Source organism: Aethalodelphis obliquidens, unplaced genomic scaffold (genome assembly GCF_003676395.1).
Source record: "Aethalodelphis obliquidens isolate GAN/ISIS:26980383/991018 unplaced genomic scaffold, ASM367639v1 scaffold16, whole genome shotgun sequence".
Taxonomy (NCBI): Eukaryota; Metazoa; Chordata; class Mammalia; order Artiodactyla; family Delphinidae; genus Aethalodelphis; species Aethalodelphis obliquidens.
The window spans coordinates 27,072,340-27,090,115 of NW_020837960.1; the positions used below are offsets into that span (position 1 = coordinate 27,072,340).

General features: G+C 36.5%; 1 protein-coding gene across 4 annotated transcripts in view; it reads right to left on the bottom strand.

Annotated features, from left to right (window-relative positions):
• USPL1 (ubiquitin specific peptidase like 1) overlaps positions 1 to 14,590 on the bottom strand; it is a 32,461-nt gene extending 17,871 nt beyond the window's left edge. The window contains exons 1-4 of one of the 4 annotated variants that reach the window (XM_027116571.1): positions 13,505 to 14,590; positions 12,860 to 12,988; positions 7,003 to 7,648; positions 3,233 to 3,346 (exon numbers count right to left, since the gene is read on the bottom strand). In XM_027116571.1, coding sequence (XP_026972372.1) covers positions 3,233 to 3,346; positions 7,003 to 7,648; positions 12,860 to 12,988; positions 13,505 to 13,603 — 988 coding nt within the window. In that variant the 5' untranslated portion in view covers positions 13,604 to 14,590. Of the gene's footprint in view, positions 1 to 3,232; positions 3,347 to 4,061; positions 4,132 to 7,002; positions 7,649 to 12,859; positions 12,989 to 13,504 lie in introns of those variants that run through there. The other 3 variants (XM_027116572.1, XM_027116573.1, XM_027116574.1) reach the window with 3 other exon arrangements.
• Positions 14,591 to 17,776: the final 3,186 nt, after the last annotated feature.

Here is a 17,776-nt window from a genome sequence, read left to right on the forward strand (position 1 = left end):
TTCTATCAGTTTTTGTCTTTTTTTTTTTTTTAACTGATGTACAGGAGTTCTTTGTAAGATATCCTGGGTATTATTTCTTTGTTCTACCTTTGCCCAGAGGTTTTAAACTTTAATGTAATCCAGTCACCAATCTCTTCTTTTATGTATCTTATTTAGGAAATTCTTCCCCACTGAGCAGTAAAATATTCACCTGTATTTTCTTCCAGAAGTTTTACAACTCTGCTTTTCATGTTCAGGCTTTTAAATATGCTGAAGTTTCTTTCTAATTACAGTGTGAAGTAGGGATCTATTTTCCCCCTGTATCAGGAAACTACTGTCCCAAGCACCGTTTCCTGGATGGCCTTTTCTTTCCCCACCTACCTGCATCAGTACCTCCATCATGGTTATGAAGTAACCAAACAGGGAGAGTTCTGATCTGGACTTTCTATTCTGTTCTAGTGGTCTGTCTATCCTTACACTGGTACACTACACTCAAAGGCTAAATTACTCTTTACACTTACATAAATAAGTAGAAACCATAACAATAACAGCTTTTTCCTTTTTTAAAAAAAGAAAGAAATATACACATTAAAGGGAAAGAAAACACCAAATTGAAGATAGTAGTTACCTTTGTGGGGAGGTAAGGAAGAATTGGGGAAGAGTACAAAAAGGGCTTCAGTTGTATTTGTAATGTTATATTTCTTAAACTGTGGGGAGGGAGAGCAGAGAGGACAGTTTACGGGGGAGGGAGAGCAGAGAGGACAGTTTACAATGCGTTTTTTAAAAACAATATTCAAAATGAGGAAGTGGCTGGCTGATCTTAAAAATTTAACAAACATTCCGGGTCAATACAGATTCTACTTCTCTTTCTTTAGTACTTTAAAATACACGTTAATATTCAGAATGAGGACACATACATCGTAAGACTCTAAAGTGCTCCCTGAAACACAGATTTCATTAGTAAGATCTTAGCCTCTAATGTAGCACTTCTCACTGCTGACTGAGTAGTACAAACACAAATGAGAGGATTCTACTGTATTGGAAGAGCTGTATGCTTGCCCAATTGCTATGAGTGCACAAAATTTACAAATCCCAGACCCAAGGTAGCAATAGAGCAAGACGCCACCTTGTAAATACAATTAGCAGGGATAAGAAGAGTGATGATGCAGACTGGGGAAGAAACCACTCTTTAATTCAATTGGGAACTGGAGTAGGGAACCTGAATAAAACATCTCAGGTCACTCTAGGAGGGAAATGATACCTGCAAAATGCAACACGGGAGCCCCTCAGTCTACACTCTGGCAATCTTATGAAAAAGGCTCCTTTGAAATGAGTATCCACCCAACAGATCAGTGATTGGGGGTAAGGAAAGGGGCTGACCATAAAGGAGCCAGGGGAACATTTTCATGGTGATAGAACTGTTCTATATTTTGATTGTGGAAATGGTAACACAACTGTATACATTTGAAAAGGATTTTACTATATGTAAATCATACTTTGATAAAAAGAATATGCGTCCCATCTGAGATCCCACCTGATGATGAATTAGAATAGCCCTTTAGTCCTAGAGGAGGCAATGCCAAAGATCTGGCATATGGAAAATCAGTTTATAAGAACAGAGTAAACTTAAATATGTAGGAGTCCATGAAAAACAAAATAGTAAAACTAGGGGACAGAACTGTGGGACAAAGAAATAAGGGGATACAACCATGCAAAAAAGACACTGCTTCCAGATACACTATCTGGGTCTGATGAAATAAAGGCCACTTGTTGAGAGAAAAACTTGAAGGCATTGATATTGTACATAATTTAACAGGAGTATTATACTAATAGGAGTATCATATATTCAGCTACTACAACACAACATTAATCGAAGAGTTAATACAAGGATAAAGAGAGGGACTTCCCTGGTGGCGCACTGGTTGGGAATACGCCTACCAATGCAGGGTTCGAGCCCTGGTCCGGGAAGATCCCACATGCCACGGAGCAACTAAGCCCGTGCGCCACAACTACTGAGCTCGCGAGCCACAACTACTGAAGCCCGCATGCCTAGAGCCCGTGCTCTGCAACAAGAGAAGCCACCGCAATGAGAAGCCCACGCACCACAACTACTGAGCCCACGTGCCACAACTACTGAAGCCCGCGCACCTAGAGCCCATGCTCCGCAACAAGTGAAGCCACTCAATGAGAAGCCCGCGCAAGGCAATGAAGAGTAGCCCCCGCTCGCTGCAACTAGAGAAACCCCACGTGCAGCAACAAAGACCCAACACAGTCAAAAATAAAATAAATAAATAAAATTTTTAAAAAATAGACTTAAAAAAAAGAAAGGATAAAGAGAATAATGGTAATTCCCTGGTGGTCCAGTGGTTAGGACTCAGCTCTTTCATTGCTGGGGCCCTGGGTTCTATCCCTGGTCAGGGAACTAAGATCCCACGAGCCGTGTGGCAGGGGAAAAAAAAAAAAAAAAGATAAAGAGAAATAAAACATAAAGAGAAATAAAACAAAAGGCACCCCCTCAAAAAAAAAAATCACTACCAGCTTCTTTTTGCAATACAAAAAAAAATTTATAAAGACCTGGAGACTCTAGCGCCCCTGTTCCACTCTGCTCCCAGAGGCCAAAAGACAATTCATAGAGGACAAAGCAGGTCTCATTCTTATGCCCTTTTTAAAAGTAAGAAAACTTTCCCAAAAGGTCCTCAGTATATATCTCCTCATATTCCATTGGCTAAAATTGTACCATATGTCCATTCCTAAACCAATCGCTAGCAGGGGAAATAGAATTATTATGGTTGGTGTAGACCAGAGATTCTCAACCCCATCCGTCCGTAAGAATCACATGGAGGCTTCTAAAAATTACTGATACTTGAACTCCATCCTGAGATTCTTATGTAATGGGCTCCCAGCACTAGTTATTTACTTATAAACTTCCTAGGTGCTTTTTTAATACACAGTCAGTCAAGGCTGAAAACGCTGGAGTAGTCTACTGGGGGACAGTCTTGGGAAAGCAACGGCTGGTGTATCCCGTGAGTATTCAGCTGGTTCTGAGAATCGCATCCATGCTGAAGGGGTGGAACACATGCCTACATATTTATATAGAACACCTCCATCCACGAATGATTTAACCAGTGATTAAAATGATCAGATTCCAAGAATCTGATCATCCCAAGTAATAAAACAGTATTATGTTTCCTTTTGATGTACGTATGTCTTTATGGTAGATGAGTAATACAATTCAATTCCATAAATTACTTACCTAATGTACACCTAAGCTGAGGCTGAAGCCTAATAAAAATATCATCTCTGACTTCATTCAGACACGTCTCTATCTTTGCAAATATTTCAGAAGGAAGTTTTTTACAATCTCCATCTGACAATAAAATACAGAACATTATCAATTTCTCATCAACCTATTTCTTTCTACAGACAATTAAGACATTACCAAAATGAACGTTTACCAGAGTCAACAAATTTTGCAGAGACAAAAATGGAAAATACAAAATTCCTAATTCTTCTTCCTCTCTCTGCGGTATACCATATATTCCCTCAATAGGTGTTAACAGCACAATATTAGTACTGACTGCCTGGCTCAACGTCATTCTGCCTGAGTAAAATCTCAGTGCGAGTCTTTGAGGCCTGGCTAAAGAGCCACACTTCCAGATATTCTGCCCATCTCTGAAGCAGCTGAAGCTCTCTCTTTTCATGAAATTATTACTTATGCTAGAGACAAAATCTAGCCATTTAATCCTCTCTGTTTAACTTTTACTGGACTTAACTAGATCACAGGAGCAGACAAATTTATAAGGAGTCTTAATACAGTCATGATTATTTCCCAAACTAACATTTGGTATGTTTTCCTCCTCCTATGTCTTTTGAAGGGCCTTCAATGACATCATCACATTTCATACAATTCTACATTCTGCTTTTTTTTTTACACAAATCTGCTTCATTAAAAACTTTGCAGGCTAGTAATTACACTCTGACAGAACCATAGTTTTATTAGCCATTCCCTATTGTTGGACATTAAGTTGTTTCTTTTTTTACTATTATAAATACTATCATGTTAAACATCTTTGGGCACACACCTGTCCATGTTTTTCATCATTTCTTTAGGGTAAAAGTCCTCAAGATGCAATTACTCTGGCAGAAAACTACCTAAGATTAATAAGAAAATTATTTTGAATAAAAACCGCCATATGCATCTGACTCTAGTTACTTTTAAGCTACAAACAGATCTTTTCACTCAAATCTCTTACGAATAAATAATTCATACAGCCTGATCACACTCTGCTTATATGTTTCACTATGAAAACATCCGGAGTCTTCTGTAATATGAAGTAAGCATTAACCAGAATTTTTGTTATTTGACCACACTGAAGAAGAGAGAAAACTTATAATCCAAAGTAATGTAGCTTGAACAAATGTTAATTACAACTATATTGTAAAAACTACAATTATCTTGTAAAAAATTAATATAATATTAAAATTAAAAGTTAATATTAATTTAATATTCAAGTCAAAATTTGAATGAGGTATGTTCTTTTACAACAAACAACTGTCACCAACTCAGTACTGGGGTTTCTATAATTATACAAAACAGGAATAAAGAGAAAAGGCAGAAGCAAATATGCTTCTGAGAAACTGAATTTTAGAAATTGCAAAAAACTTCAATCTCAAAGAAACTCAAATTGAAACAAAATATTTTTTATCTAAAAAAATTACAACTTTTTAAACGTTTCTACACAAAGGTGATTACAGTGTTCTGGGATGTTTATTTCTACATATGAAAATGGAATTATTATGTTGGTATAACCCTTCTGGAAAGCCATTTAGAAAGACTCTTTTTTTTTTTAAAGGATCCCCAAGGGGATCCCCTTCTTTTTTTAAATATAAATTTATTTATTTTATTTATTTACTTTTGGCTGTGTTGGGTCTTTGTTGCTGCCCATGGGCTTTCTCTAGTTGCAGTGAGTGGGGGCTACCCTTTATATAAATATTTTAACATCCCTTCTAGGGTATAATCAGCAATGGATTCAAAGGATACAGGGATATCTGCCATGGTATTTACACATAACAGCAAAAAAAAATGATAAGTAGCCTGAATGGTTAACAATGGGGAAACAATGTATAAGAGTATACTAATAAAGTAAAATGTTGCACAACCGAAGTCAAACTGCATAAAGGTTAGGATTCTCCACCTACCAGATACCAAAACCCCAAAAGCCATAATAATTAAAGAGTATGGCATTGGTACAGAGACAGAAAAATAGTCAACAATGGGGAAACAATGTATAAGATCTATATAAAAGATTGCATGATCAAAGTCAAGTTGAATAAAGATGAGGACAGCAAGACCTAAAATGCCCTAATAATTAAAAGTGTGGTATTGGTGCAGGGACAGATAAAGTGACCAAGAAAACAAAGCAGAGTTAAGGAACAGCTGCACACATACACAGAATGTTATATGACAAAGGGGGCATGGCAGATCAATTGAGGAAAAAGGTGGAGCTAGAAAAACTGGCTATGCAATGGAAAAAAATGAAACGTTACCACATACCAGACACAATTACCTCCAGTTGAACTAAGAATTTCAATGTAAAAAGCAAAGCTCTGTGACTTCTCAGTGAAAACAGAGGTAAATGACTTTCTGATCTTGGAGAAAGGAAACATTTCTTTTTAAAACCACAGACATTACTAGCTATAAAAGGAAAGATTAACAATTTCTGTCATCAAAAGATATCTTTAAAAAAGTAGAAACATGAGATACAAAGTGGGAGATTCAGTAACCTGTCTGAATAAATATAGCAACAAGGACATATAAAAACTCACACAAATCAATAAGAACATGACAATACAACAAACAGGGATAAGACACAAACAGGCTTCACAGAGGGAACAGAGGGTCAATCTACATACAAAGAGCTGTTCAACCTCTTTAAAATCTGGGAAAAGCAAATCAAGACCACAAACCATTTTATATCATTCAAATTGCAAAAATCACCACGTGTGAAAAAAACCAAGGGAGGAAATATGGATTAGGAAAATCTCTTCTACATTGCTAATGGGAGTAGACTGGTACAACCACTTTGGAAAACCATTAGCCATTATCTAGTAAATCTGAACTCAGAGTCTATCCTACGGTATATCCAAGAAAAACTCTTGTGCCCCAGGAGACTTGCCTAAGAATAGTCACAGCAGCAGTATTTACAATTGCAAAAAACAACCGAATGACAGATGAATAAATACACATATGTACTTACAGACTGATATACTTACGAACTGGAAATATCATATAGCAACAAAAATCAATGAAACACAAATACAACCAGTACAACCAGCATAGATAAATCTTTATAAAAAAAAAAAAAGTCCCAGAAGAAATACTGTACAGTATGTCTTTTTTTATGAAGTTCAAAACATTAAATTAGGCAATATATTGCTTAGCCATATAGATGTAGGAAAAGCTATTAAAAAATAAGAAACGATATAACACATATTGATATAACACATTTCAGGATAATGATTAACTTTGGGGGAGGTAGATGATGGGATGTGGAGGAACACATAGGTAGATGCAAGTCACTGGAAATATTTTAATTTATCTTGGGTTCATGGGTATCCTATTTTATAGAAAATAAAAATACAGCCCTCACTGTGAAAAGAGATTTTGGGGGAGTTGTGGGATTATGGATGGTTTGTATTTACTTCTTTATTCTGCTTTACGGCAACTCAAAAACTTAAAGTTGTACTTTGATGTACTCTATGTTGACCACCATTACCCTGACAGCTAAGATACAGCCATAGCCTCTTTATTCTTTACTCTTAGTTTTTGAAAAAGACTGCCTTTTGGGCAGTCATGATAACACAACTGGTGTTCACTCAACCTTCATGACAGACTCGGTCCCTATGCTCCTTGCTCCGAGGTTCTACGTAAAACAAAAGCTACTGATGGCATCTTTTTGCGTGCTACAACGGTCAACATTAACCTCTTCAAAAATTAAAGAGAAATAAAATGTTATTACTAACCTTTAACTCCATCCAACTGACTGGTGTGCAGAAACTCATTGGCTTGATTATACCTGGTAAACAACTGACCGAACACAGACTCCTCTTTAGAGCATAGGTCAGTCACAGTGTTTTTCAGCCCTTCCAAGTGCACCAATGCTGACAGGATACAGTCTAGCCAACAGAGAGCATATGCGTTTTTCCACTGGACACATGAAGTCTGGCAAAATGAGGTATGCTTGCTCTCCAACGGCATTTCCAGTTCAGATGCGCATCCTTCATTTTGAGGGGCAGTCCCTCCAGTTCTAGAAACATCAACCACAGTAGAATCTTCTTCAGCAGCCATGTCAACAATATCAGCTTCCAAAATCTCATTCTGCTCCAAGGAATCAGTTGTCCTAATTGGATTCTGTTGACCACCGTGTAGTAAACGAGGTAAGTCTGATGAGGTTTCATCATACTCTTCTTCATTACGTTTACTGTTCAAAACTTGTTCACCATCAATACCATTATGATGTTTAGTCTTTTTGGCATTTGCTAAAAGAGGTGACTCTTTAGAGTTGGTTTCCACGATCTTTCTTTTTTGAGGCTTATTTGGAGTGTGACAATCTTCCAAATCAGGAGTAATTAAGTTATTAAGTGATTTAGAGCCCAAGGGATAGATGCACTAGAAAGAAAAAATAACAAAAACTAAAAATTCAAATAAGCTCAAGCTTTAACTTCACAGATTCTACATCATGAAAAATATGTACAAAATTTTAGCATTACTTTGACCTGAGAGGGTTTACAATATTATCAATCTAAATTTGAAGGAACCAGGGATAAACAGCTATTTAATCAAAAATTTCGTCCCCAAAGAGTAATTTTTCCTAGTTAATCTGAACAATCAAGGGTTTAATCTGAGTTACTCTAGAGTAAGCTAGCAAGGAAAACATACAAAATTTTGCTTTAATAAAGAATCTAATGTTGAGTGAATTAAAAATTCCAACATTTTATGAGTGTACTATTCTTTTTAAGACAGGTACACTGCATGGCATTAAAAACTAGAAAAGTATTTTCAAACCAAAAAAGTTGCAGAGTAATCTGTATTGCTTCTCAGTTTTGAAACTGAGTATTAATCTGAGAGCACATCAGCATATCAATTTTACACCCATATTGGGTGTAAGAATCAAACTGGCTGAATTTTAATAACGTCACCATGCACGAACACAATTTCAGGCAAATATCAAGAGTAAACAAATCACTAAAATAATCAATGAATTTTCCCTAAGTGTGAAAACTAGTAAAATATTTTATAAGACAAATGCAAGAAGTCTACATACCGTGTGCCCTCATTTAAAATATGCTTTCTTCTACACAAGTATGGGAGATTGCTCCCTTGGTGGCCTCTAGTGAACTAAAGAACCATATACCTCCAGATACTCATGCCCTTGTACAGTCAGCCCCCTGCCACACAGCCTCAGGCTTGGCCACGTGACTAGCTTTAACGGGACATTAGCAACCAGGATGCCCATGCTTCAATAAGCACTGGCTTGTTGGGCTTGCCCTCTTGGAGCCCTCTTTCTGCACAATCTTTCTTAGTCCCAGCCATCACACTGTAAGGGTCCCAATTAACCTCACTGAGAGACGCTCATGGAAAAGAAGTGAGATCCTGGCTGACTACCTGAGTTGAGTTCCCAGCTGGCAGCTAGCATCCACAGTCTGCCATGTGTACATTTTAGTTGTCCCAGCCAACAGTATGTGAAGAGTAAGAACTGCCTTGTCAACCCACAGAATCATAAGTGAAGCCATTAAGTTACTTTAGTGACTAAGTTTTGAGATGGTTCACTTCACAGCAACAACTAACTGAAATGCTCTCATTTAAAGTATAGCATTTTCTATACAAGCGAACACTATATGCATAACATTGTACTTACTTCGAAATTCTTTAGTTTAATAGGACAAGTTCTTGATTTTTCTGTTACCAACTAGCTGTGCGATCACCATCAATTAACAACTTGACCCTCAACTTTATACCCTGAGATTATTTCCTTAGTCCTACCACATGTCAGAAGACAGAGAACACTTTAAAAATCAATAGCAGTAATTTTGTATTCAGAGTCATCCAAAAAAGTTGAAAACAAAACCTCAAAGAGATATTTGCACACCCATATTCACTGCAGCATTATTCACAATAGCCAAGAGGTAGAAGCAAACCAAATGTCCAGGGACAAACAAATGGATAACGAAAACGTGGTATATACATACAATAGAATATTATTCAGCCTTAAAAAGGGAAATCCTGTCATATGCGACAATACGGATAAACCTTGAGGACATCATGCTAAGTAAAATCACAAAAGACAAAAACTGTATGATTCCACCTATATGAGGTACCTAGAGTAGTCAAATTCATAGAGACAAAGTAGAATGGTAGTTGCCTGGGCTACAAAGAGAAGTTGTTATTCAACGGGTACAGAATTTCAGTTTCGCAAGATGAAAAGGTTCTAGAGGTATGTTGTATAACAATGTGAATACAGCAAACACTCCTGAACTGTACACTTAAAAATGGTTAAGATGGCTTCCCTGGTGGCGCAGTGGTTGAGAGTCCGCCTGCCGATGCAGGGGACACGGGTTCGTGCCCCGGTCTGGGAAGATCCCACAAGCCGCGGAGCAGCTGGGCCCGTGAGCCATGGCCGCTGAGCCTGCGCATCCGGAGCCTGTGCTCCACAACAGGAGAGGCCACAACAGTGAGAGGCCCGTGTACCGCAAAAAAAAAAAAAAAAAAAGGTTAAGATGGTAAATTTTATGTTTTTTTAACAATTAAAAAATTTTTTACTTTTTAAAGGCAAAAAATTTAAAAAAAACCTTTACCATTCTCAAGCAGAGTCAAAATCATGGTGTGCACATCCCACCAGCACCCCTACTTAATTAAAAACAACAACAACAAAAATCACTCTTAGCCAGTGGGTAATATACAAAGAGTTTGCTGACTCCTGGTGTAAACCAATGTACTTCATAAAATACACTGGGCTCTTACTGATGATTAAAATATTTTCTAAAAACTAGATCAATAATTCCTCTAAAGTTCTTTTTTTACATTTACAAAGTATATACTTGAAAGTCTTGGTTATTTTTTTTTCCTCCTTGCTTAAAAAAGAATGCTTCAAAAACTAAAAATGCAAAAAACACATCTAACCATAATAGTTAAAACCACTGTTCTGAGAACAGACTTCGCTATTCTGGTAGTCCTTGGTTAAAGAACTCTACTGAAATATCACGTATTGTTCAGAAGAGGGAAAAAAGTAATTTTCTTCTAGAATCAGTAAGTTTTACTTTTCTCTCTTTCCAGTGCTCACAATTCTACAACTTTATTCTGAGCTGGTTAATTAGTAAACTCTGTAGAGTCTGGTGTTACAGATGAGCTGAGCTGTCAAGTCTCCTAAAGTCAAGCCCTCCCCTTGTGCAACAGAGCCTGTCATTTGCTCCAGGGATATCCCTCCAGCAATTCTGTGACACTTTCTGTTTTTCCCTCTCTACTGGATATAACCAGCATACAAACATGCTGCTATTTTTCCCAACTTAAAAACAAACAGAAGTAAAACTTTTCCCTCCAGGTACTACCTCACGTCTATATTTCTCAATTCTTCCTCTCCCATTTTCCATCACTCACTCCAATCAGGCTTTTACCACTACTACTTTACCAAAACCACTCTAATCAAGGCCTGCAAGGGCCCCCATGACACTCCAGTCAATGGTGAGTTGAGTCCTCAGCCACCTTGAGTTCTCACTGGAATTGACAGTAAATCATTCCTTCCTTCATTAAACATTTTTCACTTGACATCCAGGACAATATACTTTCCTTCCTGAGATTACGCCTACCTCACTCTCCATGTCTCTCACTTCTTTGCTGGTTCCCCTTCACCTTCCAAACTTTTTAATGCTGGAGTGTTCCAGGGCTCAGTTTTGCAACTCTTTATCCACACTCTTGGTAAACTCACCCAGCCTCATGGTTCAATTACTTACTGAACATGTAAGTTCATGTAAGTTTGCTGATGACTCCCAAATGTATATATCCAATCTTAGACTCTCCACCTAACACCAGACACATAGATCCAACTGTTTACTCCATATACCCAATTATTAGATAGATGCCTCAAGCCTGATTGCTCCTGATCTCATCTTTCCCCCAGATCTTCCTCTTCCCAAAGTCTTTCTCAGTTCAGCAACCGGCAGCTCCATTCTTCCAATTATTCAAGCCAAGTATCTGGGGATCATCCTTGATTCCTCCCTTTCCTACCATGTACCCCACTCTTTCAGCATATCCTTTTAACTATCAAAATACATATAGAATCCAACCATGCCTCATCAACCTGGCCACTACTTGTTCTCCCTGGAATACTACAACTGCCTTCCAACCATTTCCCTGCTTCAGATCTTGCCCATCACATTTTTTTCAACATGAAAATCAGATCATGTCACTCCTCTGTCAAAATCCCTACGATGGTTCTTTATTTCATAGTAAAAGCCAGCAAATGGCCTACAAGGCTTTACTGGATCCATCCCATCTTCCCTTATTCTGCTTCACTCACTCCGATCCAGCTCTGCTGGTTTCTCTGCAGTAGCACAAACATGGACAGGCAGCCTCCGCTCTCTCAGGACCTTGTATCTGCTAGTCTCCCCACCTGGAAGGCTCACTCCTCAGGTATCCACAGGACTTGTTCCTTTTCATCTCTTTCAGATCTTTGCTCAAATGTCACTTTCTCAATTAAGTTTCCTCCTATACTTTATTTAAAATTGCAAATTACCCACTCTCTGATACTCCAGTCCCTGTGGCTTTATTTTTCTCTACATCACTTTTCATTACCTCACACAAAAAAGTATGCTTTCCTTTTTTATTTTCTTTCCCAATCTAGAATATAGCCTTGTTGAGAGCAAGAAATTTTTGTTTTATTCACTGTATCCTACCATCTGGAACAGTGCCAACATGGTGACACACAAATAAATATTTATTGCATAAATGCAAAAAAATAATTTATTTCTATTTGTAAGAATACCTGAAATTTTCTTTAAGTGTTACCCAACAAAAGTATCTACCACCAACAGTATAATATAGTCTAGTATTTTCCAAAACTGGCTGATCATCAGACAGTTTATAAAAGTTATAAAACTACAGAATTCTGGGCCAACTCTATTGAATAAGCATCTAGGTGAGATCCAGAAATTTTTTAAAAGCTTTCCAAGTGATTCTGATGAACTGCTAGTTTACCTGGAATAATACATATCTGACATGAGAAGACTGTATTCCAATCACTGCTCTGCTGCTTTATGAAGATGTTGTGTTCCTAAACCCTCTGCATCTGTTTTCTTATTCATAACATGGGAATACCTACCTTGCAAAGTTTTGAGAATTAAGTATGTATATGACAGTTTCATAAGTTGTCAAGTACAGTAAAATATAGAGTATTATGGAATTTAACGAGCTCCTGTGTAAAAAGTTGTGCCAGTGGGTACAAATTACTATAATTCTAAGATATTTAGAGCCTTAAGTACATAATATTTAGAGATTAATAACCTTTTCAATAAGTGCCAAAGTTAATAAATAACACATGAGAATAACAACAGCTAAAAGGACCTCCACAAGGTTTAAAAAAAAAATCTTGAAACATATTCTCTCTTCTCACAAGTCTAATGACGATAAAAACAAACATCTTCATGTAATAACTCAGGAAATCAAGTGGCAAAATAAAATATTTAAAATTATATACCAGACAGATCTAGAGACTAACTACATGTTAAAAACATACAATCTAAAAACTACAAAATGAGTACAAATTTAAACACTGAAGAGAAAAGCAAAAGGCGAAAACTTCAATACCATCTAAGATTAATACTTTACCTGCAGGTCCTCACACAAAAAGACAGATTCTTGAAAACTAATTCGGTAAGTCTTTAAGGCTTTTAACTTTCCCTTCGTCCTACAAGCAGGGCAATACCCATCTGACGGTACTTTAGATGAATCATAATTCTAAAAGAGAAAAAAAGTAAATTAAAATATAGACATTCCTAGATTGTATAAAATTACAAAAAGTTAAATGGAAAAGTAACCAGAAAAAAAATGTACACTTTTTACCTAGAAGTGTCCTGGCAAGATATCTTAAAGACAGCAAATAAAAGAAATGCATATAGGCTTTAATACAGCTATTGTTCCAAAAAGAATATATTCTAGTTTTAAATATTAAATTAAGTGTTAAAAATAGCATCAGTTTTATCTGCAAGAAAAAAAGTAATGTCAACTGTCACTGAAAATATGTTCAACATTTTCAAATAGTAAACTATACGGTCTATGTTTTATTTCTACTTTTACATATCAATAAAACATAGAGAGGTAAACAGAGAACAATCTTTCGCCATTACTGTAAGATTTCCGTGGAAGATACAATTTTTTTTAAATTAACTGGTAAAATTAAAACCAAATTTAAGTCTTAAAAATAGGAGAGAAAAAAACCAACTTTGCACTGAGGCAAAAAATAAGTTCACTAACTTTTCCCAAATACCCCACCATATGGAGTGAAGATATCCCTATATCAGTCCCTGGTCCAATCACTGGCAAACCATTTCCAATCTTCGGGGAATCCATCATTCCGAGTCATTGGCTAATTTATGTCACTTGAAACATGTCAATATCACTAAGGATTTTTCAATGAACCCTGGAAAAAAAAAAGTTAATAGACAATTTTTATAAGATGTATGCATATTAAGTATATTTTGAGAACTATATATCTTATGTTAAACATATTCTGAAATTGTAATCTTGAAGTGAAAACAAAATACCTAAATTTATTTAAAGATCTAGCAAATTTGTGGAGAGAGGGCAAAAACTGGCAATAGGACCAGTCTTCACAGTAGACTCATTTGTAAGCAAATTTATCAAAACTTGTAATAGAGATAGCTATTACTTAAATATATTGACAAGAGCTTGAAAACCTAAGTTTTTAGTCTACGCACAACTTGAAACAAATATGTAAGCATTATACCAAGAAAACGTTTAAATAAAACACAGATCCATTGTGCCATTACTTAACAAGGACAAAAGAACCCCATACATTCCTATTGCTTTCAACTGCCAAGAATACATCACCAACTGAGAACAGTGCCACTTTTTAAATAAAAGCTGCGAACAAAATACTATTTTACATTAAAGTAAATAATCTGTAACGGAACAAAAATATAAACACTGTCAATCGTACAATGTTTTGAGTGTAGACCCATGGAGTAGAATCACATTTAGTAAAGTTGAAATTATGAAACTGGAGCTCAGTGTAAGGGAAAAGCAATTGTTAACAGTGGTTCAGATATGGATTTAAAATACAAGGAAAACAAGATAAAGGAGAAATTTAAGCAGAGTGAATCACCACTTCACAGGGATGTTGTAAAACACTTTCAAGCAAAAGTCTTTCCCAAATCTAAGAATCCATGATTCTATGACAACCACTTTCTAGGAAACTGGGGCTCACAGATTCACTTTAAAAACTAGTTAGGCTATTGTTTCCTGCTGTATAAACTTTACACACCTTTCAAGCCAAGGAATAATTTCAAAAATAAAAATGCTTTTTAGAAAAGTATCAGTGGAGGATAGCCTCATCCACCAGAGGGCAGACAGCAGAAGCAAGAAGAACTACAATTCTGCAGACTGTGGAAGGAAAGCCACAGAAAGACAGACAAAACGAAAAGGGAGAGGACTTTGTACCAGATGAGGGAACAAGACAAAACCCCAGAAAAACAACTAAATGAAGTGGAGAGAGGCAACCTTCCAGAAAAAGAATTCGAATAATGATAGTAAAGATGATCCAGGACCTTGGAAAAAGAATGGAGGCAAAGATTGAGAAGATGCAAGAAATGTTTAGCAAAGACCTAGAAGAATTAAAGAACAAACACCTAGAAGAAAAAAGAACCAACAAACAGAGATGAACAATACAATAACTGAAATGAAAAATACACTAGGAAGGAATCAATAACAGAATAACTGAGGCAGAAGAATGGATAAGTGACCTGGGAGACAGAATGGTGAAATTCACTGCTGCGGAACAGAATAAAGAAAAAACAATGAAAAGAAATGAAGACAGCCTAAGAGACCTCTGGGACAACATTAAACACAACAACATTTGCATTATAAGGGTCCCAGAAGGAGATGAGAGAGAGAGAAAAAGGACCCAAGAAGAGATTATACTCAAAAACTTCCCTAACATGGTAAAGGAAATAGCCACCCAAGTCCAGGAAGCGCAGAGAGTCCCAGGCAGGTTAAACCCAAGGAGAAACACGCCGAGACACATCATAATCAAATGTGCAAAAATTAAAGACACAAAAAAATTATCGAAACCAACAAGGGAAAAAACGACAAATAACATACAAGGGAACTCCCATAAGGTTAACAGCTGATTTCTCAGCAGAATTCTACAAGCCAGAAGGAAGTGGCACGATATATTTAAAGTGATGAAAGGGAACAAACTACAACCAAGATTACTCTACCCAGCAAGGATCTCATTCAGATTTGACAGAGAAATCAAAAGCTTTACAGACAAGCAAAAGCTAAGAGAATTCAGCACCACCAAACCAACTCTACAACAAATGCTAAAGGAACTTCTCTAAGTAGGAAAGGCAAGAGAAGAAAAGCACCTACAAAAACAAACGCATAAAAATTAAGAAAATGGTAATAGGAACATATATATTGATAATTACCTTAAACGTGAATGGATTAAATGCTCCAACCAAATGACACAGGCTTGCTGAATGGATACAAAAACAAGACCCATCTATATGCTGTCTACAAGAGACCCACTTCAGACCGAGGGACACATATAGACTGAATGTGAGGGCATGGAAAAAGTTATTCCATGCAAATGGAAATCGAAAGAAAGCTGGAGTAGCAATACTCGTATCAGATAAAATAGACTTTGAAATAAAGAATGTTACAAGAGACAAGGAAGGACACTACATAATGATCAAGGGATCAATCCAAAAAGAAGATATAACAATTACAAATGTTTATGCACCCAACATAGGAGCACCTCAACACATAAGGCAACTGCTAACAGCTATAAAAGAGGAAATCGACAGTAACACAATAATAGTGGGGGCCTTTAACACCTCACACTAATGGACAGATCATCCAGACAGAAAATTAATAAGAAAACACAAACTTTAAATGACACAGTAGACCAGATAGATTTAATTGATATTTATAGGATATTCCATCCAAAAGCAGCAGATTACACTTTCTTCTCAATTGCACATGGAACATTCTCCAGGACAGATCACATCTTGGGTCACAAATCAAGCCTCAGTAAATTTAACAAAACTGAAATCGTATCAAGCATCTTTTCCGACCACAACGCTATGAGATTAGAAATCAATTACAGGGAAAAAATCGTAAAAAACACAAACACATAGAGGCTAAAAAATACATTACTAAATAACCAAGGGATCACTGAAGAAATCAAAGAGGAGATCAAAAAATACCTAGAGACAAATTACAGTGAAACACGATGATCCAAAACCTATGGGATGCAGCAAAAGCAGTTCTAAGAGGGAAGTTTATAGCAATACAAGCCTAACTCAAGAAACAGAAAAATCTCCAATAAACAATCTAACCTTACACTTAAAGGAACTAGAGAAAGAAGAACAAACAAAACCCAAAGTTAGTAGAAGGAAAGAAATCATAAAGATCAGAGCAGAAATAAACGAAATAGAAACAAAGAAAACAACAGGAAAGATCAATAAAACTAAAAGCTGGTTCTTTGAGAAGATAAACAGAATTTATAAACATTTAGCCAGACTCATCAAGAAAAAGAGGGAATGGACTCAAATCAATAAAATCAGAAATGAAAAAGGAGAAGTTACAACAGACACCCCAGAAATACAAAGCATCATAAGAGACTACTACAAGCAACTGTATGCCAATAAAATGGACAACCTGGAAGAAATGGACGATATCTTAGAAAGGTATAACCTTCCAAGACTGAACCAGGAAGAAACAGAAAATATGAACAGACCAATCACAAGTAACGAAATTGAAACTGTGATTAACAATCTTGGAACAAACAAAAGTCCAGGACCAGATGGCTTCACAGGTGAATTCTATCAAACATTTAGAGAAGAGCTAACACCCATCCTTCTCAAACTCTTCCAAAAAACTGCAGAGGAAGGAACACTCCAAACTCATTCTATGAGGCCACCACCACCCTGATACCAAAACCAGACAAAGATTCTACAAAAAAAGAAAATTACAGACCAACATCACTGATGAATATAGATGCAAAAACCCTCAACAAAATACTAGCAAACAGAATCCAACAACACATTAAAAGGATCATACTCCACGATCAACTGGGATTTATCCCAGGGATGCAAGGATTCTTCAATATATGCAAATCAATCAATGTGATACACCATATTAACAAATTGAAGGATAAAAACCATATGCTCATCTCAATAGATGCAGAAAAAGCTCTTGACAAAATTCAACACCCATTTATGATAAAAACTCTCCAGAAAGTTGGCAGAGAGGGAACCTACCTCAACATAGTAAAAGCCATATATGACAAACCCACAGCAAACATCATTCTCAATGGTGAAAAACTGAAAGCACTTCCTCTAAAATCAGGAACAAGACAAGGATGTCCACTCTCGCCACTATAATTCAACATTGTTTTGAAAGTCCTAGCCATGGCAATCACAGAAGAAAAAGAAATAAAAGGAGTACAAATTGGAAAAGAAGAAGTAAAACTGTCGCTGCTTGCAGATGACATGATACTAT